The following is a 23921-nucleotide window of genomic DNA, read 5'->3' on the forward strand; positions in this document are numbered from 1 at the left end:
AAACATACAACACCAGGTATTCGCTGGTCGTCACCGACCCAACTACTAATCCGGCCCTCATTGGCTTGTCTATGGGAGAGCGGACGGGATCCCGAATTTTCCAATGGGTATGGTCGTATGTGGTAGTTTGAGGCGGGCAAGATGATCATATCGTGATGGGATACCGAGGGATTGTGTCTAGAAGGAAGTTTGTGTGGTTGTGAAGAGTGGAAGTGAGGCTGTTTACACTTCAAGATAACTCTTCTGAGGGAATATATGTCAGAATAACTCCTGATAATATGAGATTTGTATTAAATATCTGGCTGTTGCCCGCTTTAGTCCCCGAACCTTCACTAGACTCCACCAAAGAGCATGAGAGGGACAATAGAGAATACGTTCCTTGCAGAATTGTTCCTCTACAGACTTCTTGGGCTAATTAGTTGAGATGAGTCAAATAAGTACATAGGGTTTCCTGGTAAAGTTCGTTTTCACAATACGGCAATCGTCTTAAGCTCGCGCTACAAGACCTTACACTTACTAATAGCTCCAAAGGCGACTAAGCCGTTGACATTGAAAGTATGACATTCAGTCTTTGGTTATCTAATGATGAGTCTTTAATGATCTATGAGTCACTGTAATTTGTGTGAGGCGGTACAAATAGAAAACTTAGGATTCGCGATCCTAGATGAGCGTGATATTCTGTCTGGACATGTTTGCTGCTCTTCGAGGATAGAAGGACTTTGCCTCATCCTCTATAGACGAATAGCCCCATTGGAAAGGAAACGAATGACAACGAGACACAGCGATCTCAGTGTTTAAGTAGGAAGTAAGACATTTGCCTCAACTTTCCCTCCAATCCCTCAACCCTCATACCAACATCAGGCACGGGAGGTCCACACAATCGAGTCCACCTCTCTTCAATCTTACATTTAGGTAGTGCCTCCTTTTGAGACACGCGATTCTCCGAGACCATGCAGCTCTTTAAGTTGTACGAAAATCTCATCATTGAAATGGTAAATGCTCTTTATCTCCCTTATCTTAGTCGGAGCCCGTTCCGCACCACAACACCGAACCGTTCCGTACAAGTTCCGAGAGAGCGGGGAACCCGATAACACCAAGCCGACAACCACCATACTTCAGGATTGGATGAAACAATTCTCAATAAAGTTGGATTTTAGATCTCTATTATTTCAATGACGATGAACCAGCCTGTTCGGAATAAGAAGGAAAAGTCTCGAAGTGGGTAACACCCGGACCTCTTATATCTACTGTGGCCGGCCCCTTGACTAACACCCGGCTTCTAATCAAGGTGGTTGCCTCGTGTGTAAGCGACGGGTGAGTCTGTTATGAGCTGGCATTTCTATCGAAAGCTTTGAGACTCAAATCTAACAACGGAGTGCAAACCAAAAGCGCGTCAAGTGCGACGAGCAAGAGCCGAGCTGCCAGAGATGTGTCAAGATTGGGACCGAATGCCCCGGATACAAGAGACCTGTGAAATGGTCTACCAAATATGAGAAGACGGCGGTCTCTGACCGCAACACGGCTAATGTTTGCAGAGGAAAGACTTCCAGACTGGCTGAACGTGACCAGAGACTCCCAGTGTTGCCGGAGAATCCGACATTGCTGGCACCTACACATCTTGAAGATGTACCCCGTCCCATTGAGACCAGGGAATTCGATACTGTCTTGGTGTCAGGCACGTTGAAGAGCATAGGTACCATCAGGCCGTTTCAGGACTGTTCGGGAGAGGTATCAGCACTCTTGCACTATTACTTTTCTACAGTCTGCCATGTTCTTTCCTCGTTCGATTCCTTGCACAATCCATTCCGCTCGGAAGTGCCCAGGCTATTCAATCAGTCTCCGCTGCTGCTCTACTGCGTGTTGAGCATGTCCGCCGCACACCTGTACCAAAACGAAGAGTCAAAGATTGCTGTTCCATTGGAACTCCAGACCAAGGCCATCTCATACTTAGCTGGGCAGCTACCCACGCCACCCCCTATCGACGGGCTTGAAGTGTCCATCCGCCATGAATCAACAGTAGGGAGATTTGTTGGATCTAATATTCAAGATGATGTGCTGCTGGGGACTATCTTACTAGGAATGACATCGGTATGTTCTCAACGCTCTCTTAGCTTCATTCAAATTCTCCTGTGGTCTATGATTGATGAGTTTACAAATAGGCCTGGCACGACGTATCTTCCACGGGGTTAGTGCATCTCCACGGATCGAGGGAACTCTTCAAGGCTTGGATGTCATCCAGCCATCTCAACACCACCAACGACAGAAGAGTAATGGGCGCGACGCAAGATTTTGTGATCTCATCCATGGTGTACTGGGAAGCCATGACCTCCTTCATCGTGGACCAAGACACAGATGCCCTATCCTATCTAGACGTCTTCTGCCACCTCTCATGTTCTCTCAAAAGGTACCCATGTCCCTGGACAGGTGTCGGAACAGCCACGTTTATCTACCTCGCTAAAACGGCGGCGCTGGTGAGGAGACTGAGAGCTCTGCGGCGTAGCTCGTCGGGCATGTTCCAAAGGAGTGACGGCATTATCCAAGATACATCCTACTACTCGGATCTCTTACGACAAGCCACGGCCTTGATAAAGAGCATTTCGGCACTTGAAGCGCCGACTGTGAGCTCATTCACGGATATCGGGGATGTTTTTACGCCTCTGAGTCACCTCATCGCCATGGAGCAATGTTACCGGCTGGCGGCTCTACTCGAGTTGACTAGGGCATTTCCCGAAGTAGTGGGCACACACGTCGTTCAGAACCACGACGCCGGGCTGAATGATGATGAGCAGGAGAAGAACCGGCCGGTAGAAAGAGTTTGCAATCTTGCTTTGAGAATACTCTGGATCATGGAAGGGATACCCGTCACATCTGGCACCGTCTCGACGCAGCTTTTACCGCTCATCATCGCCGGGAGCGTTCTCGGTCTAGGTTCGGGAGAGAATATTGCCGGTGAAGGTATTGAGTTTCTATGCAGTTCGAAAGAGGTCGCAAGGTGGAGAGATTTTGTAAAAATACGCACCCGTTGGCTTTACCAGTTGATTCGACTGAAGCCCGTGAGGCATGGGTTGCTCATCTTAGAGGAAGTTTGGTCGCGCTTGGATAACTTAGACGCTGCAGATTGCTCTGGGGATCTCATACCAAAGATTCAAAATCATCATTGGATCGATGTAATGGAAGAAAGGGGGCTAGAAACAATGTTGGGGTAAAGGTACAACAAGCATGGCATAGGTACTTCAGCCCAGACTTACACATGAGAACCCGCAGACTTTACCAGGCATTGGTCTCAGCAGAGACGGAGTAAGTAGAAAAGCATTCAAGTATAAAGACTCAAAGAAGAACCAGCGTTATCAGCGAGTTTGGAGGTCTCGGCAGTTGAATGCCATCCATTTACACGCTTCAGGATGTATTAGCGCACCTCGCACTTTTTGTCCTAATTAGGAAATATTTGTCCCCACCCACCACGATGTAGTCGACAACGGCGATAGCAGAGACAGGAGTGATGGACATGGGCATAAATAGACTCTGCCTTTCTAGTCGGCTTCAGGCTTTGGATCATCTTGTTTTTATTAGCTTGCTCTAGTAATTTCTCATTGGACATCGTCATAGGTTATCATCCGCTCTACAACCCGTTGTTCTCCTTTCACACCATGCCTTCAACTCGAGACGGCTACCTCTGGACTCCATCCGGGGAGACGATCGGTCTAAGTACAAAGGCAGTGATCAAATCTACCCTGGAATCTTCCATCACAGAAACATACGACGTAATTGTAATCGGAAGCGGCTTCGCCGGTCTCATTGCCGCGCGCAACCTTAGCCGTGACTCTGGCACTCGAGTTCTTCTCTTGGAAGGCCGAGATCGCATAGGAGGAAGGACATGGACAGCCAATGCGCTGGGAGAGGACTTTGAGATGGGCGGGACATGGGTACACTGGAAAGTCTTTTCAAGTTGTCACCAAGCAAATGATGCAGACCGACTGACTAGAGGACGAACAGGCATCAACCCCATGTTTTTACAGAAATCCATCGATACGGCCTACAATTCAACCTGAAGACGTCTTCAGGCACAGCTGCCGTGGAACACACATTCTACACACCACAAGATTCGAGGCCTGCGCTGGTCGATACTCTTGCCACCAACCTAGCCGTCCAAAATGTCGCGGATGCGTTTTTCTCCATCGACGGTCTGTCCAGCCGCGAGTTGATGCCTTATCCCCACGACCCATTCCGCCTTCCTGCGCTCTGGACAAAGTACGATCATCTCTCCGCCAAAGACCGTCTGGATCAACTCGACGTTAGCCAACGCGACAAGGACCTCTTCGACGCCATGATCAGTTCTTTTGGCGCGGCCCCCGGCAGCGAGTGCGGTTTCACTGAAGTTCTGCGGTGGTATGCTCTGGGAGGCCACTCTATGGCCGGAACGTTTGAGCTTGCTGGGATGTACAAGCTCGGTGGAGGCGGGATGACTTCGCTGGCCCGAGCGATTCTGGATGACTACCGCGGACATGTGGTGTTAAACGCCGTGGTTGAGAAGGTAGAGCAGCAGGGATCGACTGTTGTGGTGTTTACGAAGAATGGACGTCGGTTCGAGGCCAAGTATTGTATCTCAACTATTCCCCTGTGAGTGCTTCCTCTTCAACTTGAATTCCTAAAATGCTAAGAATATGCCCAAGGAACTGTCTGTCAGACGTGTCCTTCTCCCCCCCGCTCTCACCACTCAGAATGGAAGCCGTTCGGGCAGGTCACATCAATAAGGGAAGCAAAGTTCATTTCCGGCTTGCGAAGCCTGAACCGGGATGGTTCTCCATGGCGAATGGATATGGGACTTCACCTTGGTGTTTTGCATTCTCAGACCACAATGGCACCACTGACCAAGCAGACTCTGGCAATTTTTGCATCGGGTTTGGCTATGGCGCGCGTCATATCGACACGAAGGCGTCTACTGAGATGATCACGACTTTTCGAAATAACATCAGACCTGAAGCTGAGGTAACAGCTTACCTCACCCACGATTGGGCCAACGACAGCCTTGCCAAAGGGACTTGGAGTTGCTGGGGACCTAATTCAATGAGCAAGTGGCTTAAGGAGCTCCAAAGACCAGAAGGAAGGGTTCACTTCGCGAGCGCCGATTGGGCCGATGGATGGCGAGGGTTCATTGACGGGGCAATTGAGAGAGGGACTACCGTAGGACGGGAAATTGAGGTGTTGCTTGCGGGAGATAATGCCATTGCTAAGCTGTAGAGCCTATGTTTACTGATTAAGTTTGTTATATTGATCCTCAAGCTGAGATTTGCCTAGCAATGGAGCACCCACAGACAGCTTCAAATACCAGGGTGCGGGCTTCTACAGATTAAAAGTCACATCCCCAAGGACCAAGAGCCTTGATGTTTCCCGATAGAGGCATTGTCTTTGATATGTATCTTTATTAATAACAGAGGCGATTTTTCTCATCAAGATGAACCCTACTTTGTTGTACATTAACCGGGCCGCAAGCCAACCTTCTTTTCGGGTAGCTGCTAGGCCTCGCTCTCTCATCTTTGTCTATACCCTTTCATCGAGTCTTCGTCATGTCCAACGATCTATCGGGCTCAGCTCCGAGACTCCACGTTCTACCCATCCAACGCCGTTGCTTGTTTTCTTTTTGTTGTGAACATCTAGGCTCCTTTTCTTCTTCTTCGTTTATTTCTTAATCATGCCATCGAAGGCGGGAATGAGGGTCTGTGCAAGCCAGAATGAGAAGACCAGCTTGGGTCCAGTCATGAGGAGCTAAAAGGAAAATCGAATGTCAGCAGGTGATCGATAGAGGAAGGAGTTGAAGGGGAGCTGCTGAATAGTCTTACCTTGGGAACCAGGCCCTTGAAGAATGCGGTGGCACCCTCGTTCTTCATCATGTTGGAGATGATTCTGAAACCACTCTCGGGGTTCTCAAAGTTGCGGTTCTGGATACGGGTCTTGATGACGTCGAGGGGAGCGGAGACGAGGAGGGAGGCGGAGGCGCCGGCGATGGAGGCGATGAAGTTCTGGAACCACGAGGCCTTGTTGTAGTCCTCGAGCTTGAAAAGGTACTCCTTTGTGAAGGCGGAACCACCGAAGAGCTGTCGATAGGAAAGAAATACAGGTTAGTCACTGTCATAGACCCGAAATTAAGACTAGAATGCGCTTACAGCGAAAGAACCAGGAGCGTTACGGGCGGCGGTCCAACCCCAACCTCTGTACAGGCCGAAGCCCTCGTCGGCGACGATTCTGAAAACACCACGGCCGCGGAAGGCCTCGGGGTTTGTCTGTCTCTTGATCTTAAGGACGTCGAGGGGAAGGAGGACGATCTCTCCGATACCAATCAAACTGTGATGAAGTCGTGCGTCAGAAATGCGAGTCTGTCCCCACAGGTTCTCGGTCTCCGAGCTTTGCGATTGAGAGAATTTACTCACCTGCCGGCGGTGGAGTGCATGATAGCCTTGCCAGTCTTCTTGCCGAAGGCGCGCTCAAAGTCCTCGCCATAGTTCTTGGCCAAGAAGTCCCTGGCGATGGGCTGACCGCCATACTTGTATATTCTCTGGAGGACCTTGTAGCCGGCGGCGTATCCCAGACCGGGGAAGAGCGAAACGAACTTGCGGCCCGCTGTCGCGTTGGCGGTGTCCTTGAAGATGACCTTGTTGAGCTGCTCGACGCCGGAGATCTTGAATGCGAAAACGTGTCAGCTTTCCCATGTCGTTGAAGCTTTGCTTGCGGGAGGCAGGAAAGGGAGGGGGTGGAGCTCGGTCCGGCGTACCTTGGTCTGGTTGCTCATCAAGCGCTTCGCGATGGTGTCGACCTGAGCTTCTTATTAGCTTCTCGTCCCACAGCTCTTCGACTAATCGTAGCTCTTCGTGGAACTCACGGGGTGGAAGACGGCCAATTCAGCGATACCAGCGGAGCCTGCAAAACGTCAGCGCGCCGGGCTTTCATGCGCGGGCGCAAAAAAGAGGGAGCATACCGGAGCCCAGAAGTCGCGCGGTGTTCGACTCCTTCTCCCGTCCAGTACCAGCAGTCGGAGACATCTTGATAGGAATCTGCGATAAAGTGCGAAGAGGAAACTATAGAAATCCAATTGAACAAGAGCAAAGAAAGGCGGGTTCCAGAGGTTCGGACTGTCGTCAGGTCGTGGGGGCACGGATATCAGGAGCTCAAAAGAGGAGGGTGATTCAAAGTTTTGGAGTCGACAGCTGGGAAATTTTTACTCAACCACTTTGGACCGAACTCGCAGCTTAACTTTTGCTGACCCTGCAGGGACAGGCCCCCCTGGACCGTCGAGCACCGGGAAGTGGAGCCTAGCACGGCAGGGATTGGTTCGCCGCGCCGAAGCAGCTTCCATCTACCGACCGGTACGCTAGCTCAGACCGTTCTCGACCGATCGGACTGGATTGCGGCTCGGTCTATAGATACGGATTCACTTGACCGCGACCTACTGAACGTAAATTCTCACTCGAAATCATATCATGTTGTCAGAACAAAACGTTCCGCTTGGACGAAATATAGAGTCGCACCCCCATTTCAGCTAGGGAAGCCTGTATATAATGCTGAGACGCCGTTCCTGGAAAAAACTGCGCTTCCTTTTGATTTTGGGTATCTATCATCCTTTTGCCCTCCCCAATTTGGAGCCACCCGCTCAATAGCTCATTGCATATGCCGATGATGGTGGCACCTGAGGCGTAGTGTACGGTTCTATGCCTCAATCTAGTAGTCTCTGAAGACTCCCACTAGTTCGTCCAGTCTCATGACATGAGCCAGAAGTTTGCTCTGCAACTCCAGGTACTTGCTGTACTTGTTGTAGTGTTCTGCAGTCATGACCTCTTCCTCCTTGCCCTTTACGTCCCTTCTCTCGACGAATGACAGAATGTTGCGTTCTCGGTAGCGATGCACTTCCAGGTTTTGAAGGCATCGGAGCATTGCTTTGTAGTAGTCATCAACCAGCTGCGCCTCGGTCCTTTCAATGTCAAAGAACCAGAAGAACATTGTTCGCGTCGCTGTTCGACTGGCATCTCTGGGAACCTCCTGAACATCAACGAAGCCGGCCATCTGCATGGCAAGCATTTTGCCCTGAACTTCTCCTTTCTTCATGAGAGCGAGAGACGGGAGCATCTTCTCGTCCAGCTTGCCCTTCTCTCGCATAATGCGAGTCAAACGCAGTCCATGCCGACCGAATGACTGCTCGATGACGGCATCCACCTCTGTCTGTTTGAAACCCTCGATTAATGGCTTGAAATCGACGGTCCACTGCCCTCGGCCTTGACTGCCACAGTGCCGCAGAAATCCTTGCCGGCTTTCAGATAGTAGTAGCAAATGCTGCCTCATTTTATCGATACGGCTAGCGCCGGATATGGGCCCATCTTCGAATCTGACCTCGCGGGATCCAGAAGCTGTCCGTGGCCCCTCGTCTTCGGAACCGCCCGAATCTGCTGCGCCGTTCATGTTGGGACGAGCAGAAGCCCTCGGAGCCATCGGAGGTTCATAATCAGAGTCGTCGGAATCGTACATAGGCTGGCCTGGCGTGGCTCTAACCTTCTCAGCACTGCGAACGTCAATCTGATCTGCAGAAGCCTTTCCAACTCCATGAGAGACGTCAACGGATTCATCAAGGTTTTCGAGTATTTCCAGACTGGTCACAGTGACTTGGCGTGTGCTTGAGCCTGGACCGTCTGCGTCGTTATCAGAGTCAATTCTCGGATCCAACTGACAGCGGGACACCTGTTGCGTCAACAGCCGTAGAGCCGTGTGGTATACAAGGCCGGTGACTTCTCCAAAAGCATCGGCTGCGTACTGGGCTAGCTTCTGGTTTCGCAGCTCAACGAGACACTTCTCGGTGTTGACTCTGAGAACAATGTGCGACTAAACTTTGTGATTAGCCAGGGAAGAGGAAGAGAGTATTTCGTGCAGATGAAGACTCACGTCGATCTCAGGTACATCCTCATCCCAGTCTGCGGATTCTCTTGCTCCTTTGCCATTGGCAAGCTTCCTCCGCTTGGTCGAAAACATGTTACCTCGTCCGACTTGTCGCTTTAACTTTTTGCTCTCGTCGCGTGCTTCTCGGAGTCTCTTTGAAACTTCTGTTTGCATGAGTTCCTTGTTCCGTGCTGTCGCTCGCTCGCCAGGGGCCGTTTTGGTGACCTCCTCTTCGATTTCGCGGTAAACGTCTTCAGGGTTTCTGAACGTCTTGGGCCCAACCTGATCAACAATTTCCGCCACAATTAGCCGATTCAAGACAGCGTGGAGCTCCTGAGCCGCATGCGACGGCCCATGCCCGTTGACCTTTGCCTTAGAGCCGTTGCCATTGACATGACCATTCGTCGCATGGTCGCCATTAAGACCTGTCCCGTTCCTCCCCTCGAAAGCCTGTAAGAGATCCGATACCCTAGCGTGGCCGAGCTGCATAATAGTTTGTACAATCTCCTGTTCCGCGGGGCCGAATTCGGTGCCAACCATCTCGATTATTTTCCCAGCGCGGATAATATTGTAACATCCATCGGGATTCGCTTCATACGTGCCGATCTTGTTATTGGAGTCGGACTCGTGATAGATAAGGCTTTGCTGAACGAGGAGGGCTAGGCCATGGCGCAGCTGCCGCGGAGTAAGACCAGTGGTTTGGATTAGTTGAGCAATGGTAGACCTGCCCTTGCTGAATAGCACAGCCAGAATTCGCTGGAAGAAGAGCATTTGTTAGCATGATCTGTTGAGAGTACATAATGTGTAGAGTGTGCGATGATGTTGCGCCGTGTGAGACATGGGGATAGTGTTTAACACTTACTGCAGGTAGCTCGCCGCATATATCGTTGACGAGGTGAGCGCATAGCTCAGCGCCATGCTTGGTCTGGTGGAGGAGTTAGAGGGATTATGACTTCAGCTTGATCAGCGCGATGCGAAACCTACCACCAACATGGCGAAGCTTGGATTCAGGAATCAATTGACTCTAGAGATCCTCTCAATATCCCTAGAGCTGCCACACAAGCTACCGAGAAGTCATTGAGATAATACAGTGCCGTGTGCTGGGTATTGAACAAAGCACTTGGCCACGAATGATTTTGTCGTAGTGAGGGTCGCGGTCTTCAAGTGGTGGAGGGACTGAAATAAAAGTATGGGAACTTTTTTTCTGAGCGGCGGGCCACCTAAGGCGGGGTGGGGGACAAAGTCGATGGAAAGCGCCGAGTCACCGACAGAGTCATGGAGGCTGAAGCTCCAGGTGGATGGAAGGCGTGGCTAGAACCTCTGAGGTGCAGTGCCAAAAACTTAGGTAAGAATGGATCTGCGACGCTCGAATGGAGCCCAAAATTGAGACGTCAATTGAGGCCTTCTTGGGATGGCATGTGGCTGTGGCTTGACACCAGCCTCACAACCTAGGTAATGTCGGAAACCTGGGATTCACGGATTCTGCGACTCATCACTTTGATTACCTAAGGTAAACTACGGGCGATGGAGGAAGCAGAGTGGAGTGTTAGGCCCCTGTGCAAGGTAATCAGACGGGCTTTCATTGGAGGTTCGGGGATAAGGCAGTTTTTCATCACGTGACGGTACGAGTGACCCGTAGCTAACCTCGTTCGATGGATCGAAAATTGGTCGGGATGTGAACGAGGCACTTTCTTGTTGAAGCTCCGACGAATCGAGCGTCACGAAACTGGATCTGCCAATTGTCGGCAACCGCATCATCGCAATGATCTCTAGACCGTCCCTCACGAGGGCTGCGCAGCAGACCCTCCGCAACTCGAGCTGTGCTCGCACAATCTCGGGTCGCCGGTTCGCCAGCGCTGCTGCTGGCTCCGGCGCCTTTGAGACCGCCGACGTTGGTGGTGTCAAGGTTGCTGCCAGAGACTCCCAGGGCCCTACGACCAAGTTGGCCATCGTGGCAAAGGCCGGTACGAGATACCAGCCTCTTCCCGGTTTGGCCGCTGGCCTCGAGTCCTTCGCCTTCAAGGTACGATGCGACCTGTTCCCAACCCTTGGAATGTTTTCTATGTAGACATTGCGCTGACATGATTTTCAACGAGTAGAACACGACAAAACGCTCTGGTCTGCGTATCGTTCGCGAGTCTGAACTCCTCGGCAGCCAATTGACCGCATACCACACCCGCGAAGCCCTCGTTCTCGAGGCCAGCTTTTTCCGCGATGACCTTCCCTACTTCACGGAACTCCTCGCCGAGGTCGTCTCCCAGACCAAGTACACCAGTGAGACTCGCAAACACATGTGAGATTGTGGCATGGTTGGTTGACCGTTTATCTAGCCCACGAGTTCCACGAGGAGGTCCAGCCTGTTCTCCGCTTGAAGCAGTCTGGCACCAGCGCCGCCGCTCTTGCTCTTGACTCCGCCCACTCCGTTGCTTTCCACTCCGGCCTCGGCTCTCCCTCCAACCTGACGCCCTCGATCCCTATCCAGCCCTACCTCAGCGAGTACGCCGTTTCCGACTTCGCCCAGGCCGCCTTCGCCAAGTCCAACATCGCCCTTGTCGCCGATGGTGCCTCTGCCGCGAACGTCAGCAAGTGGGCTGAGCAGTTCTTCAAGTCGGTTCCCTCTGCCTCCTCCGGCAAGCTGGCCCTGAACACCGCCGCCACCAAGTACTTTGGTGGTGAGCAGCGTACCTACAGCCCCTCTGGAAACGCCTATGTTATCGCTTTCCCCGGTGCCACGACTGGCCAGGCTTCTCCTGAGCTTGCCGTACTTGCGGCTCTGCTGGGCGGCAAGTCCAACATCAAGTGGTCCACTGGCTTCAGCTTGATCAACAAGGCTGTTGGTGTTGTTCCGGGCTTGTCCACCTCAACCGTCAACCTGTCCTACTCTGACGCTGGCCTCCTGACTATCCAGCTCGCTGGCTCAGCCTCTGCTGTCCGTGGTGCTGCCCAGGAGACCGCTAAGGCTCTGAAGAGCATCGCCGAGGGTACCGTCAGCAAGGAGGACTTGACCAAGGCTATTGCTAAGGCCAAGTTCGATGCCCTTGAAGCTTCCGAGAAGCGCAGCGGTAGCATTCTCCTTGCTGGATCCAGCCTCGTCCACAGCGGCAAGGCCGTTGACGCCACCGAGGCTATCAAGTCTATCGAGTCTGTTACGGCTGAGAAGCTCAAGGCGGTTAGTCAACTGAGATTTCTAATACATCTTCAAGAACAAGGCGCTGACCATCATATCACAGGCGACAAAGACGATCCTGGAGGGTAAGGCCAGTGTTGCGGCAGTGGGTGACCTGTTCGCTCTGCCATACGCTGAGGAGCTTGGCCTCCGGGTATAAATGGGGATTTAGCCCTGTCTTATAGCGGCCGAATGAACCGTGTATCAACAGTCAAGCATTTGCGGTAGAATGGGGAAATGTATCCTTTGTGAACATATGTAGTAGAATTTTCTTGTGTCTGCCTAGCTTGCCTAATTCCCACGTATGAAATTGTTTTGTTCATATACTGTCTCATGTTGTGCTTAGAATCATACGCTATTGCTGTCTGCTCTAATGACCAGCCTGTAGAGATATCGGTGTCTCTCAACGTTTCTCAAGTGGAGGGTAGAGGGACCGCTCACAGGAACATGAAGGGGCCGAAGATAGTCTCCAGATGCGCGATGTCTAATCCGCGGGCTAGATGACAAAAATGTGTCTCTACAAACGCACCAGTCTATTGGTTGACACGGTAGTACCTACCTTTTCCCTTCTCATGTGGTCTGACAGTTGGCTTCTCCGCGGCTGACCTTTAGAGATTGACATGATATAGATAAGACGGAGGCTCTGTATGTACCCTACAACGAGTGCACATTGCCACATAGTCCTACTTAGGATGGCACATAGTGTTTCTTCATCCAAGGTTACAACAACCACCGGTCCATCAGGGGTCTTGGGGTACCAGAGGACCAACGAAGGCTACATGGACACAGCCCATTGGTGTTGGGGCCTGATCAAAAGCTTATTGGCTGTGGGTGCATTCGCCAGAAGACTTCCATTTCCACCTAGGTACACTGGCAAGACTGCGCAACTTCAAGAGCGTATTGCCTAAGGAAGATGGACTTGCAGTTGGCGTACCACCGTAGCTTGGAAGAGGTCGATACTCTGTGGAAGCATTTAAAGATCACAATGGCAGTTTTGGCTAAGCATATAGCTAATGGGAGGAAAGAATGAGGCAACAAGGTGCAATGATAAACTACACCAAATGTTGACAGAGAGTTGCTCGAAACACTGCATGGACATGGTGGTGAGGGGACAACACAGAGCACGGCCCCTCGGTGAGGTAAGGTAAGGTATCATTGGGCGACAAGGTACCTGTTTTGGGTACCTCATGTTAAGGCAGAGCAGCCAGACAACCAGACGGTCCATCCATACCTACCCTACCTTACCTACATGCTTTCGAGAGCAGCTCAGGTGAGAAGTTGGGGGCTGCAGCAATGGAACAAGAATGAGGTAATTGTGCGAGTGCGAACACCCAAAATTGGAAGAGCAACCTCAGACCTTAGCTCAGGAGTGTGTGTATCTGCAGTATAAGACGACATGAGGCAGCCTAAGGAGATGTCTCGTGCCTTTAATAAACCGCGCTGATGGTGGTGGATTGGTTCGAGGGACTTAAAACGATCCAGGGGCCACTCATCTCTAGCCATCCCCCGGGAACACTATCCGTACCCGCACCCACACCCACACCACGCCTTTTTCCCTCGCTAGCCCCCGTCCAAAGTGCAAGGCGCAGGGTACGAAGCACACCACACCAGAGGGCAGGGCCCACGGGCGAAGGAAGGTACCCCAAGTTAAGCATCCCCCAATCCCACACAACGCCCAGCACCCGGACAGGTCCAGTACCCAGTAGGGGACTGCTGGTGCCAGTTGCTGCTGAACACCGGTGGAGGGAAAACAAAGCCTCACCTCACCTCACCTCAACCTCCACACCCAATCCCAACTCCCTCCACGTCCTCGCCCTTTTTATGCCCACGATCGACGCCGGTCTCTTGTGCCTGCTTCTTCCCCCCCCAACCCTCCGCTCGGAGTTGCCCAATTGCGACGCAAATTGAGCAGTTCCTTCTCGATAAGGACCATATCTGGGGGAGACTTTCGTTTCTCTCCCCTTTTTGCTGGGCCTATTCAGCCCTCTTCGCAGAACCTCTCGACCAGGTGAGACACTTAGCCATCATCCTCCTTCCCAATCTTCGCATCGTCCTTCAGCCCTACGCTTTGGACGTAGGTAGCAACACCACCTTCTCTCTTTCTTCCTTTGCGCTGCCTTTTCCCACTGCATCGCACCTCCCCTTGTTGCCTCTTCGCTGCTTTGATCGTTGTCGCCAACCACACGTCAAGCTGCGACTTGAAGCTATCTGTCCTTCACACTGCTTCTCTCCCCCCGCCGTTGGACCCTAGGAAGCTAATCGTGGTCAACATTGTCGTTACTGCAGGTGAATCTGCTCAGAACTGTCGGGCCCGCTGCGGCCTCACTGTCTGAACATCTCGACGATCAAGGGTCAACGACGACTGCTCGATTCTCGAACCCAACGAGCCCATATATCCTCCGATTCCCGTCGCAAGGTGTGTAGTACCACTGATTCACAGACTCTTTACCTCGCACTCAGCGGAGTGACCTCCGATCATCAGCGTACCGCCTGAAGTCGATTTGTATCTTCATTCTCGATTGCGTCTCGAAATTCCGACCCAAACCACTCCGCTCTGATACACAAAAATAATAACCAAAGCGTTGGCTGACTTGTACCTTGTAGGGGACTGGAGGTTATTGGTAGCCAAGGTGGCACTGCTGTCGAAAGAACCCTACCTGTACTACCTCGACAGCCCACGGCTGCAAGATGGTCGCCCCTAAGAAACCTCAGAGCGAAATCAACAACGGAAACAAGTCCAACAATATGTCCTACAATAAGAGGGATCCGGCCATGGGTGGTAAGGCTGACGGCAAGGGCCAAAACGGCATGCCTATTTCTTAACCCTGGCCACTGCAAAAAACATAAGGCTAATTGTACCGCAGGCGCTCGATCTGGGTTCAGAACCGATACCGCTATTTCCAACAACAGACCCGGCACCGAGCGAACCCTCCAGCCATGGGTCCCCGACTCCAATGATGGCATCGATGGCAGCTTGGAGAAGCCATCTGGCAGTGGAGGAGCTTGGGACCAATTTGCCGAGAATGAGCGGCTCTTCGGCCTTAAGACCGACTACGATGAGAACATCTACACAACCACCATTGACAAAAGCCACCCGCAGTACCGTGATCGCATGGCTGCTGCCGAGCGCAAGGCTCGCGAGATCGAGCGAAGCTTGGCCACCACGGCGCACGTTGCGGAGGAGCGTGTCATGGATTATGTCACTGGCGGTGGTGACGACAAGGGCGGGGATGAGGAAGACAAGTAAGGCTCTCTGCTTGATGTCTTCTTCTTGAAGCAGCCAAAGCTAACACCCATTTTCAGATACAGCGGAGTCCGCCGTCAGGACTTCCCTCCTCTGTCGAGCCGCGAAAACAAGTACACGCCTCCTGCCAAGCGAGCACCCGCTTCGAATGCGACTGTCGTTGGCGCCCCGATTGACCCCGCGATCATCTCGTCGCAACTGAGAGCCCCCGCAAAGAAGCAGACCACAGTGAAGCCCGAAGATGCCAAGCTTTTGAGCCAGCTCGTCAACAAGGGCAGTGCTACCCAAGGTGCTGAGGCGCTGAAAGCCGCTGATCCCAAGCCTGCTGCCCCCGCTACAAAGACTGCCCCGAAGCAGGAGCCGACCAAGCCGGCCGAGACGAAGCCTGCAGAGACGAAGCAGACCGTCGCCGCAAAGCCCGGCGACGCCAAGGCTGCTGAGAAGTCGGCTACCCAAGCTCGTCCCTCTGCAGCTACAAGCCGAACGATCTCTCCTCAGGTCAAAGAAGGCACTCCAGGAGCTCCCAGTGCTACTGCGACGGTCGAAGCCGACGTCTTGAAGTCGTTCAGAACGTTTGCCAGCCAGCAGCGTCAAAATGCTGAAAAAGTTCGGAGCAGCAAGGCTAAGGCCGACAAGGAAGTCAAGTTGACTGAACTGAAGAAATTCGCCGATACCTTCAAGCTGTCGACTCCAGTTCCTACTGACCTGATTTCTATCATCGCCAAGGACCCCGATAAACAGAAGGAAATCCAGGCAAAGGCTCTCCAGAACGCGGAAGATGTTGCTCGTACCAAGACGACACCTACTCTGAAGGGCAAGGACGCTTCATCAAAGGAGGGTGCAGCAAAGCCGCCTGCTGATGCCCCGGCTGCTCAAGCCGCCGTTGAGACAAGGAATGCTACTCGTCCGGCGCCAGCTAATACTATTTCTCCCTCCAATGTGCCGAACCGTCATCCCAACGCTCGCCAGTCTTACGCCAGCCCCCAGTATCACGCCCAAACGTTTAGGAACGATAGATCTGGCCAACACATGGCGCAACAGAACCGCCAGCCCTTGGCTCAGCGCCTGCGCCACGTGGAGCAGCAGAAGATGTCGGCGCCTCCCAACCAGCACCCTGGTGGCCCTGACATGCGGATGCCGCCAACCGGCCCAGCGAACAACACTGAGGCTTTCCGGCGTGCAGGCGGTGTCCCGAGTCACCTTGGCGGGAAGTTAAACCCCAACAGCCATGAGTTCAGACCGAACCCCTTTGCGACGTCCTTCAACCCGAACGGACACCCCAGCGCGGGTTCCAGTCCTCGCTCTGCTGCTGCCAACAACGCCCCAGAGACAGCTTCGACCCCGGCATCAGCTGGACAGTTAATTCGTCGGAAGACGAAGGCAGTTGATGTGAAGAAGTGTTACATCTTGGCACACGTCAAGACATTCACGCCGCCTCAGGGTCGGAACTGGGACGACAACGACGGTCTGAGACCCTCATACGACACCCCGCCTACCTGGAGACAACCTTCGGACAACGAGAAGTCGGATTCCACGATGCTCATGACTTCCAAGGAGTTCTTGGAGCGGCAGTCATTTGCTGTGTCGTCAATTGCCACACCGAACCACACTCACGTTGTGCCCAACGTGGCTCACCAGCATCAACTTCCCTTTCATCTGCAGCAACCTGCGCACGGTATGGGCCCGCGTCAGTCACCACACATGCCACCCATGCCTATACAAAATCAACATGGACATGTACCCCATACACCGTACCAGAATATGGATGACCATCGGATGATGCACTCCAACTCGGCCCAGTCCTTCGCTTCGCCGCGTATGGCACAGGTCCCCATCACTTACAACACGCCAGCGATGACCTCGGCGGGTCAGGTGCCCTACAATCAGCCTATGATGCAGCCCTACGGTGGACCGGCTACACCTCAGATGGGTGGTTACCGGAACTTCTCCCAAAACCATCAATACGTGCCGCAGCAGCCTGGTGGTCCCATGGGAGCACCTATGATGCCTCAATTCATCAACCCCCAGGGCATGGTGCCGGCACCCGGCCAAATGCCAATGTATGCTGGCAACCACCAGTTCATGCCTCCGAATGGCGCGCCGCCTCAGCCGATTCCGGGAGCCAACGGCTATCCTAGTCCAGGACGCCCGTCAGCGCCGATGATGGTTCATCAAGGCTCGCAGCAAGGTCAACCGGTATATGGCATGAGCCCCAACGTGCAGTACCAGCAGCCTGCGTACACTCCGCAGCAACCCGGCGGTCAGGGTAAGATGGTACCCGGCGGTCGCTATCAATAAACTGCTAACACGTCGGCTTAGTTGGCAATGTGCGTGGGTACAATAGTCCCGGACCTCAACACTTTGGAACGAGTCCCTCTCAGATGCATCAATACGGTGCGCAGCACCGCAGTGGAAGCAACAATTATGGAGGCAAGCCGTACAACAACCATGGGCAGCACCAGGGCCCTCAACAAGTTCCCTCAGCACCTGCGAACGGTCCTGGACACGCTCCTGGAGCTACCGAAGAAACCAAATGAGAGCTCGACGAAACCACCGAGGCATACCGATAACGCCATGGAGAATTATTCCAACACATCTCAGTATCTAGGCCCCTTTAGCGTTGATGAATAACCACTTGATCCGCGAAGCTTGGGATGGATGCTGCCAACTTGGATGTGCCAGCAAATACATAAAGCAGTCCATGGAAACCTCTGGAGCGGCTGTCGGGGAAATATCTCCGAGGGGGCCAGCATTCGGGGGAAGTCAGTCACCGAGCTGGAGGACAGGGTCGGACTTGCTGTATGTAGTGCGTTTGCTGGACTGGAAAGTCACGTATAGGTCAGCTTGTGGTTGGAGAAGACAGTCCAAAGGGTTCAGATGACGCAGGGGTCTACTGCGATGATGCCTGAAGGAGCGGGACTGTCATGCCTCACAAGCGGATCACGGCAGAGGATCAAGGGGGATGTGAGGACGTCAGTCATGATCCAAACGCACATGTGAAGGCCGGGTGTGTCGCGGTAGCTAGGTAGAGCTAGTGACGAGAAAGAAAAGCATAGGAGTTGAACAGTGTAGGCCAAAAAGCCATCTATCAATAGGTGGCTCCAAATGACAAAACATTACTTCAAAAGGTCAAAGTGAATTGCATCCGATTGGACAAGATGAGTTCTGGGGGTTTCTCTGGCAGTCAATCATGCCCGTCTTTGCAGTGTTGTGTAATGCTTTTGGATCAAGGACAAACAAAGCAGAGATGCACGAGTGGCCATGAGAAAAGGGAGAAGAAGACCAGAAAACCCTAGTCTTGTTAGAATATCTCGGGGACGGCATATTCGGCACCATGACACAACTACTTTAGCAGGTAAGAAGAGCAGTTGTGGAATTGGAACATGAAAATGTGAGGTCGGGATGAAACCTTGATCATGGGTAACAGGGCTAGCAGTTCACGTTTGTTCCTAGATTTTGAAAGACCATTATTCCTGGACAGAACGGGGAGAGATGGAGAATGAAATGACGTGAGAAGGGTCTAGTCATACTTGGCTGGGCTGTTTGATTGATGATGGGGGGATTGAATGTAGTCGTGAGGTTGAGGGTGGATAATTAAAGAGCTTGAGGTATCATCGTGGGGAGATTTTTAGAAAGGGTGACAACCTACGGCGCCTCTTGATGCAGTGCAGGATCCATTGTTAGAACTTAGCATGTGCGGGAGGTATGCATTTTCGACTGGCGGCTGTATGAGGATTGAGGTACCTAAGGTACCTCAGGGAATGGCAGGAAACATTCCATTCTCATTCGTGGCGGTTGTAGGATGCATGCCATTTGACGGCGCGTGTCGCATGTTTCAAGAACCCCCTGCTTTCTTCTTTTGTTCACCCTCCTTTTGGCCCTTTGCCCGATCGAGCATGGGGTAGTTTGGACGTTTGAAAAGTTTCTACTTTTTCTTCTTCTCCAAGTCTGCCAAGTCACGTCACAGTCGGTTCCCGGGGATGGCTGAGGAGGCGCTGAGGGCGGGGGAGGCACGGGAGGCACACCGCGCATCACCGAACACTGGCTGGAATGAAGCCTTATGGACCTGGGCGGCCTGGGCCTTTCTTTGGGGATCGACGACTTTGCTTTCCGTGGGCGGTTTTTGCGCTCCACAGATATCACCGGACACCGGTGAAGGTGAGGTTACGACTGTAACTGGGGCACTTTTGCGCGGTTCGACATTGAAGGACCATAAGAACTACCCAGCTGCGTTGATTATCTCGGGCTCAAGTTGCCGAAAGACGTCTTGTTCCTATTCTCTCATGGCTCACCTTGGGATGTATCTTGTCTTGTAGTGTTTGTGCTTGAGCTGGAAGGCAAGGCAAGCTGGCAAGGCGGTAGCCCGCCTACCTAGGTAGGTGATTGTAAAGATCGTAAACGGACAGCGCCAATCAGTGAGCCGAGCACTGAAGCGACAGTCAGGCACGCAGGCTGGTTGATTGGACGCGGTCTGGGTGGCTTCCCCCTCCAGGTTCAAATCTGCTGGCATGGTAGTATGATGGTAGGTACTTCGCGAACATGGAAGCAGCTCAGAGGCACAGCGGCTCAGCCAAGGTTCGATTTGCGGCCCTTGCGCTTCACATCTTTACCGCGCAGCTACAGCTACCGCTGTGGTCCGCCATTCGCGCATCCGTCCCTGGGCCAATGACATGCCTGGATCAGCACTTTGTCTCTTTTTGGACGGTCCAGGGTCTGTTCATCCCACCTTTTTTGGACCACGTCCCACACACCTCTCTCGCTCACACTCTCTCTCCACAGTCTCGGCCACTTCATCCGCGCATCAGAGACGAGACAAACGCGCTTCTTGTCGCTCAAGAGTGGCTCCGCGGTGAGGAGGAGGGCCAACTTACAGGTACCCTTCGCCGACATACCCGCATCGCACCGAGAACATGCGATGAGGTGCGGTGTGACTTGGTACCCTACCCTTGCCATGCCTCGATCTGTTCGGCCAAATGGGAGGGAGTGACTCTGAAGTTGTAACGCTTTCCGCGAGACCAGACCGGGGGGTTCGTGAGGGACCCGCAAGGCGGCAGCAGGCGGGTTGAGCAAGGGTGCAAGGGGCACAGAACAGGAATCCAGCTGCTGCTCCTTTGGGGCGCGCAACTCGGGGATTTCTTCTTTATCGAGTTTTTCTTCAGGATGGAGCCGTTGTTGGACAGGAAGGAAGGGGACGGACGGAGGAGCCGAGAGTTGCGCCAGGACCTTGGGTCATTGCGAGGAAGAATCCAGAGGGAGACGAAAAGGGAGGATATCAACCACACGCCGTCCATGCTGGACCTACACTACGTTGAAGGGATATCTCAAGGGTTCCCCTTCGGTTTCTGCTTTCCACTAGTATCCGAGTTGCATGTTGGCATATCCAACACTTCCTAAGTAGCTATACTCGTTGGCTGGAGGCATCCAACATGGGCATCCGAGGTATCTCGATGTAGACCTGCTGGATGACGATGAAGAAAAGATGGGTGCATGCGCCCAGGGCAGGGGTTGACTTGCGGCGCGAGAGAGGCACACCCCGCGACCGCTAGCCAGGCCGCATGGCTACCTCACTTTCATGGATCAGGATCCAGGTTCTGGACTGCAACTGGACGAGAAGTCAGAGAGTGAGAGAGCAGGCCTTTCGATCCTGGCAAGCATTGGAAGCGAAGCGGCTCTCCCCCTCTTGTTCGCACCCTTTCCTTTGCCAAGATACTGATGCGCCGGCGGAGTGGTGTGGTTTGTTCGACAATAAAGAGCCCGTGACGGCCTCCCGACTTTCTTCAGCCCTCTTATTTCATCTTCACCTGACTTCATTCGTAGCAGCTCGATCCGAGTTCTTGGGAACCTTCTTTTTTCCCCTTTCTCACGCCTATCTCTACAAATTTCTCTTTTCTGTTGCTCAACCTCGTCCAGTGTTGTTGCGTCATCCACGCTCTTGACTGCTACAAGACTCAGCCCAACTTGGCCTACTTTCGTCCCCGTTTACACGTGGAGAACTCGTAGCCTCATTGCCGTTCCTTCCTTTCCTGCCACTTCTAAATCTTCAACGGTTACGTATTCGCCGGTATTATTCAACTCCCGACCAGCCTCATTGTTTGGACGTTTGAACACATTCCTTCGACCGCCTTTCTCCATTGTAAAAGTCACCCGACTTTTTTTTTCTTCTCTTTCCTCGAGCCGGCTCGACTCTCAAGACCACATTCAGATAAAGACAAGTGAAGACACCCCGTCTCACTCACCTTGATTTGACCGACTCACCTCACCTACTTTCACCTACAACAACTCTTCAGCCATCCCGACCTAAGAAATCACCAGACCAACACACATTTCAAAACGAGGAGCAAATCCACTCTTTGAACCTACAGAAAATCCCATCCATCCTTCTTCCAGTCAACACAACCAAGCTTTTGTTAACAACATCTGGAAGCGAAGCTCACCTAAAAAAAAAGACCTTCTCATCCTCTCGAAACCACCATCATCCTAGACCGAATCTCTTCCAACACCAGACGACACCATGAAGTCCACCTTCGTCTCCGCGATCGTGCTGCTTGCCGGCCACGCCGCGGCTCATATGGCCATCACCTACCCGCCGCCCCTGCGATCCAAGGAGAACCCCTTCGCCGGTCAGGACATCGACTACAGTATCACCAGCCCTCTGAGCGCTTCTGGCAGCGACTTTCCCTGCAAGGGCACCTTGAACCTTCTCGGCACCGCTGCGGCCTCTCCCGTCGCTACTTGGCAGGCCGGCCAGCAGTACAACATGACCATCGCCGGCGGTGCCAACCACAACGGCGGTAGTTGCCAGGCTTCCCTCTCCTTCGATAGCGGCAAGACCTTCACCGTCATCCACAGCTACATCGGTAACTGCCCTGTCGCAGGCACTTCGTCTCTCACCTTCACCTTGCCTGCCGACACCCCTTCTGCCAAGGACGCCCTGTTCGCCTGGACTTGGTTCAACAACGTCGGCAACAGAGAGTTGTATGTCCATCTTGACCTTCTGATTCTCACCGTGGCCATGCTAATTCCCCTTCCACAGCTACATGAACTGCGCCGTCATCACCACCACCGGAGGAGGTGGCAGTGCTTCCACTCCCTTCGCCAGCCGTCCTCAGATCTTCAAGGCCAACATCGCCAACGGCTGCAGCACCGTCGAGGGATCCGACGTTCTGTTCCCCAATCCCGGCCCTCCTGGAGACGTCACCAACGCCGGCACCAAGACCGCTGCCCCCGTCGGCACCTGCGACGTTGCAGTCGGTGGTGGTAGCTCTGGAGGTGGTAGTAGCAGCTCTCCTAGCAGCTCTGCCAACGCTGTCGCTCCTGCCCCGTCCGCTCCGGCCGCTTCTCAAGTCTCTCAGCCGAGCTCCCAGTCGACTACTCGCGCTGCTGGAGGTGCCTCTTCATCTGCTGGACTGTAAGTAAATCTCACCCATGTCACTGTAATTGTACTGACTCCCATTAGCCCTGGCGGCGTCTTCCTCACTGTCCCGGCCTCTAGCAACTCTGCCGTTGCCTCTGTCCGACCGACCACACTTGCGACCGTCAGCATTCCCGCTTCACCCAGCGAAGAGTGCACCGAAGGATCTGCGGCACCCACCGCCATGCCTGCTCCCACTTCGGCAGTCGTTCCCTCAGCCGCCCCCTCGGCTGCCCCCTCTGCCGCTCCATCCGCAGCTCCATCCGCAGCTCCCTCGCCTGGCGCCGGATCTGGTGATGCAGCAGACGGCTCCATGACTCCCGGCAAGGCCTGCACCCCCGAGGGCCAGTGGAACTGCGTCTCCGGCACTCATTTCCAGCGTTGTGCCTCTGGACAGTGGTCGGTGCTCATGAGTATGGCTCCTGGCACCAAATGCCAGTCTGGCACAACCGAGGTCCTGGTCTGGCAGAAGAAGAGAGCCCACGGTCGCCGCTCCCTCCGCGCTAGACACCACATCTAAGCCTCGCGGGCCTCTTGTGTAACAACTTTTCTGCCCTTCGGAATGTATTGTCGAAAGGTTCACGACATTTTATGAGACTTGGACGAGATACGGGGACACGCATCCATAGACATGGGGAACAAACTCTGGCTTTCTGAGATTTTGGCGTTTTGAGGATAGCATGGATCTTCCAGGACTGGTTCTTGGCTCGCATAAGGAAAAGCCTGGCAGGTAAGTATGCCAGGTAGGCTTGATAGTAAATCACCACGATCGTTGTTAAACATGGCTCTCCTGCGTAACCTGTCGACGATGCAGTGCCAGTTAACGTGTGCCTGGAGTGACTGTGGTTAAAGCCAAAAGGACGACTGTGACCGGCTTGTCGTCTGGTGAGGTCGAACGTATGACACCTGCCGGCCCGTCAAGAACTGGCAAGACAGCGCCAGCTGGCGACCGACAGCCACTTCAGGCAGCATACGCTCTGGTGGCTGGAGCTTTGAACCTCGAGCCTTCAACCCCAGGTGAAAGACATTGAACAATTCTCATTCCACACGACCACATTAATTCCGCATTGGAGCGATAAATTCTTACCGTTGCAGAATTACTGAATCGTACGCGACTATCTACTGTCGATCTGGCTGGTGGGCCGCCCCTGACGTATCGGGTCTCATCCCTGCAAAGACCCAGG

The 23921-nt window shown here is 53.2% G+C and overlaps 10 protein-coding genes across 10 annotated transcripts; 6 read left to right on the plus strand and 4 right to left on the minus strand.

Annotated features, from left to right (window-relative positions):
* Positions 1–1172: 1172 nt before the first annotated feature.
* Positions 1173–3206, plus strand: CPAR01_16501 (uncharacterized protein; the record flags this gene model as incomplete). Its single annotated transcript, XM_060500746.1, has 4 exons — positions 1173–1222; positions 1536–1693; positions 1763–2088; positions 2160–3206. 4 exons carry the CDS (start codon positions 1173–1175, stop codon positions 3204–3206), a joined length of 1581 nt encoding a protein of 526 aa, XP_060340455.1.
* A 441-nt stretch (positions 3207–3647) lies between these two features.
* CPAR01_16502 (lysyl oxidase-like protein 2/3/4) lies at positions 3648–5238 on the plus strand (the record flags this gene model as incomplete). The annotated part of the gene is made up of 4 exons (XM_060500747.1): positions 3648–3705; positions 3751–3946; positions 3994–4617; positions 4671–5238. The coding sequence occupies 4 exons, from the start codon at positions 3648–3650 to the stop codon at positions 5236–5238; spliced, it is 1446 nt and encodes a 481-aa protein (XP_060340456.1).
* A 438-nt stretch (positions 5239–5676) lies between these two features.
* Positions 5677–7034, minus strand: CPAR01_16503 (uncharacterized protein; the record flags this gene model as incomplete). Its single annotated transcript, XM_060500748.1, has 7 exons — positions 5677–5763; positions 5838–6092; positions 6162–6339; positions 6426–6673; positions 6767–6808; positions 6875–6912; positions 6971–7034. The coding sequence occupies 7 exons, from the start codon at positions 7032–7034 to the stop codon at positions 5677–5679; spliced, it is 912 nt and encodes a 303-aa protein (XP_060340457.1).
* A 676-nt stretch (positions 7035–7710) lies between these two features.
* On the minus strand, positions 7711–9909 carry CPAR01_16504 (RNA polymerase III subunit RPC82; the record flags this gene model as incomplete). Its single annotated transcript, XM_060500749.1, has 4 exons — positions 7711–8862; positions 8923–9672; positions 9779–9841; positions 9901–9909. 4 exons carry the CDS (start codon positions 9907–9909, stop codon positions 7711–7713), a joined length of 1974 nt encoding a protein of 657 aa, XP_060340458.1.
* Positions 9910–10678: 769 nt separating this feature from the next.
* On the plus strand, positions 10679–12242 carry CPAR01_16505 (peptidase M16 inactive domain-containing protein; the record flags this gene model as incomplete). The annotated part of the gene is made up of 4 exons (XM_060500750.1): positions 10679–10939; positions 11016–11190; positions 11247–12085; positions 12147–12242. The coding sequence occupies 4 exons, from the start codon at positions 10679–10681 to the stop codon at positions 12240–12242; spliced, it is 1371 nt and encodes a 456-aa protein (XP_060340459.1).
* A 2528-nt stretch (positions 12243–14770) lies between these two features.
* On the plus strand, positions 14771–17863 carry CPAR01_16506 (LsmAD domain-containing protein; the record flags this gene model as incomplete). Its single annotated transcript, XM_060500751.1, has 4 exons — positions 14771–14861; positions 14947–15325; positions 15386–17592; positions 17646–17863. 4 exons carry the CDS (start codon positions 14771–14773, stop codon positions 17861–17863), a joined length of 2895 nt encoding a protein of 964 aa, XP_060340460.1.
* Positions 17864–18455: 592 nt separating this feature from the next.
* Positions 18456–18662, minus strand: CPAR01_16507 (uncharacterized protein; the record flags this gene model as incomplete). Its single annotated transcript, XM_060500752.1, has 1 exon — positions 18456–18662. The coding sequence occupies one exon, from the start codon at positions 18660–18662 to the stop codon at positions 18456–18458; it is 207 nt and encodes a 68-aa protein (XP_060340461.1).
* Positions 18663–19865: 1203 nt separating this feature from the next.
* Positions 19866–20327, plus strand: CPAR01_16508 (uncharacterized protein; the record flags this gene model as incomplete). The annotated part of the gene is made up of 1 exon (XM_060500753.1): positions 19866–20327. One exon carries the CDS (start codon positions 19866–19868, stop codon positions 20325–20327), a length of 462 nt encoding a protein of 153 aa, XP_060340462.1.
* On the minus strand, positions 20267–20617 carry CPAR01_16509 (uncharacterized protein; the record flags this gene model as incomplete). The annotated part of the gene is made up of 1 exon (XM_060500754.1): positions 20267–20617. The coding sequence occupies one exon, from the start codon at positions 20615–20617 to the stop codon at positions 20267–20269; it is 351 nt and encodes a 116-aa protein (XP_060340463.1).
* A 1220-nt stretch (positions 20618–21837) lies between these two features.
* On the plus strand, positions 21838–23257 carry CPAR01_16510 (extracellular protein; the record flags this gene model as incomplete). The annotated part of the gene is made up of 3 exons (XM_060500755.1): positions 21838–22301; positions 22360–22734; positions 22783–23257. 3 exons carry the CDS (start codon positions 21838–21840, stop codon positions 23255–23257), a joined length of 1314 nt encoding a protein of 437 aa, XP_060340464.1.
* Positions 23258–23921: the final 664 nt, after the last annotated feature.

Source organism: Colletotrichum paranaense, assembly GCF_030867605.1.
Source record: "Colletotrichum paranaense strain IMI 384185 chromosome Unknown Scaffold_26.1, whole genome shotgun sequence".
Taxonomy (NCBI): Eukaryota; Fungi; Ascomycota; class Sordariomycetes; order Glomerellales; family Glomerellaceae; genus Colletotrichum; species Colletotrichum paranaense.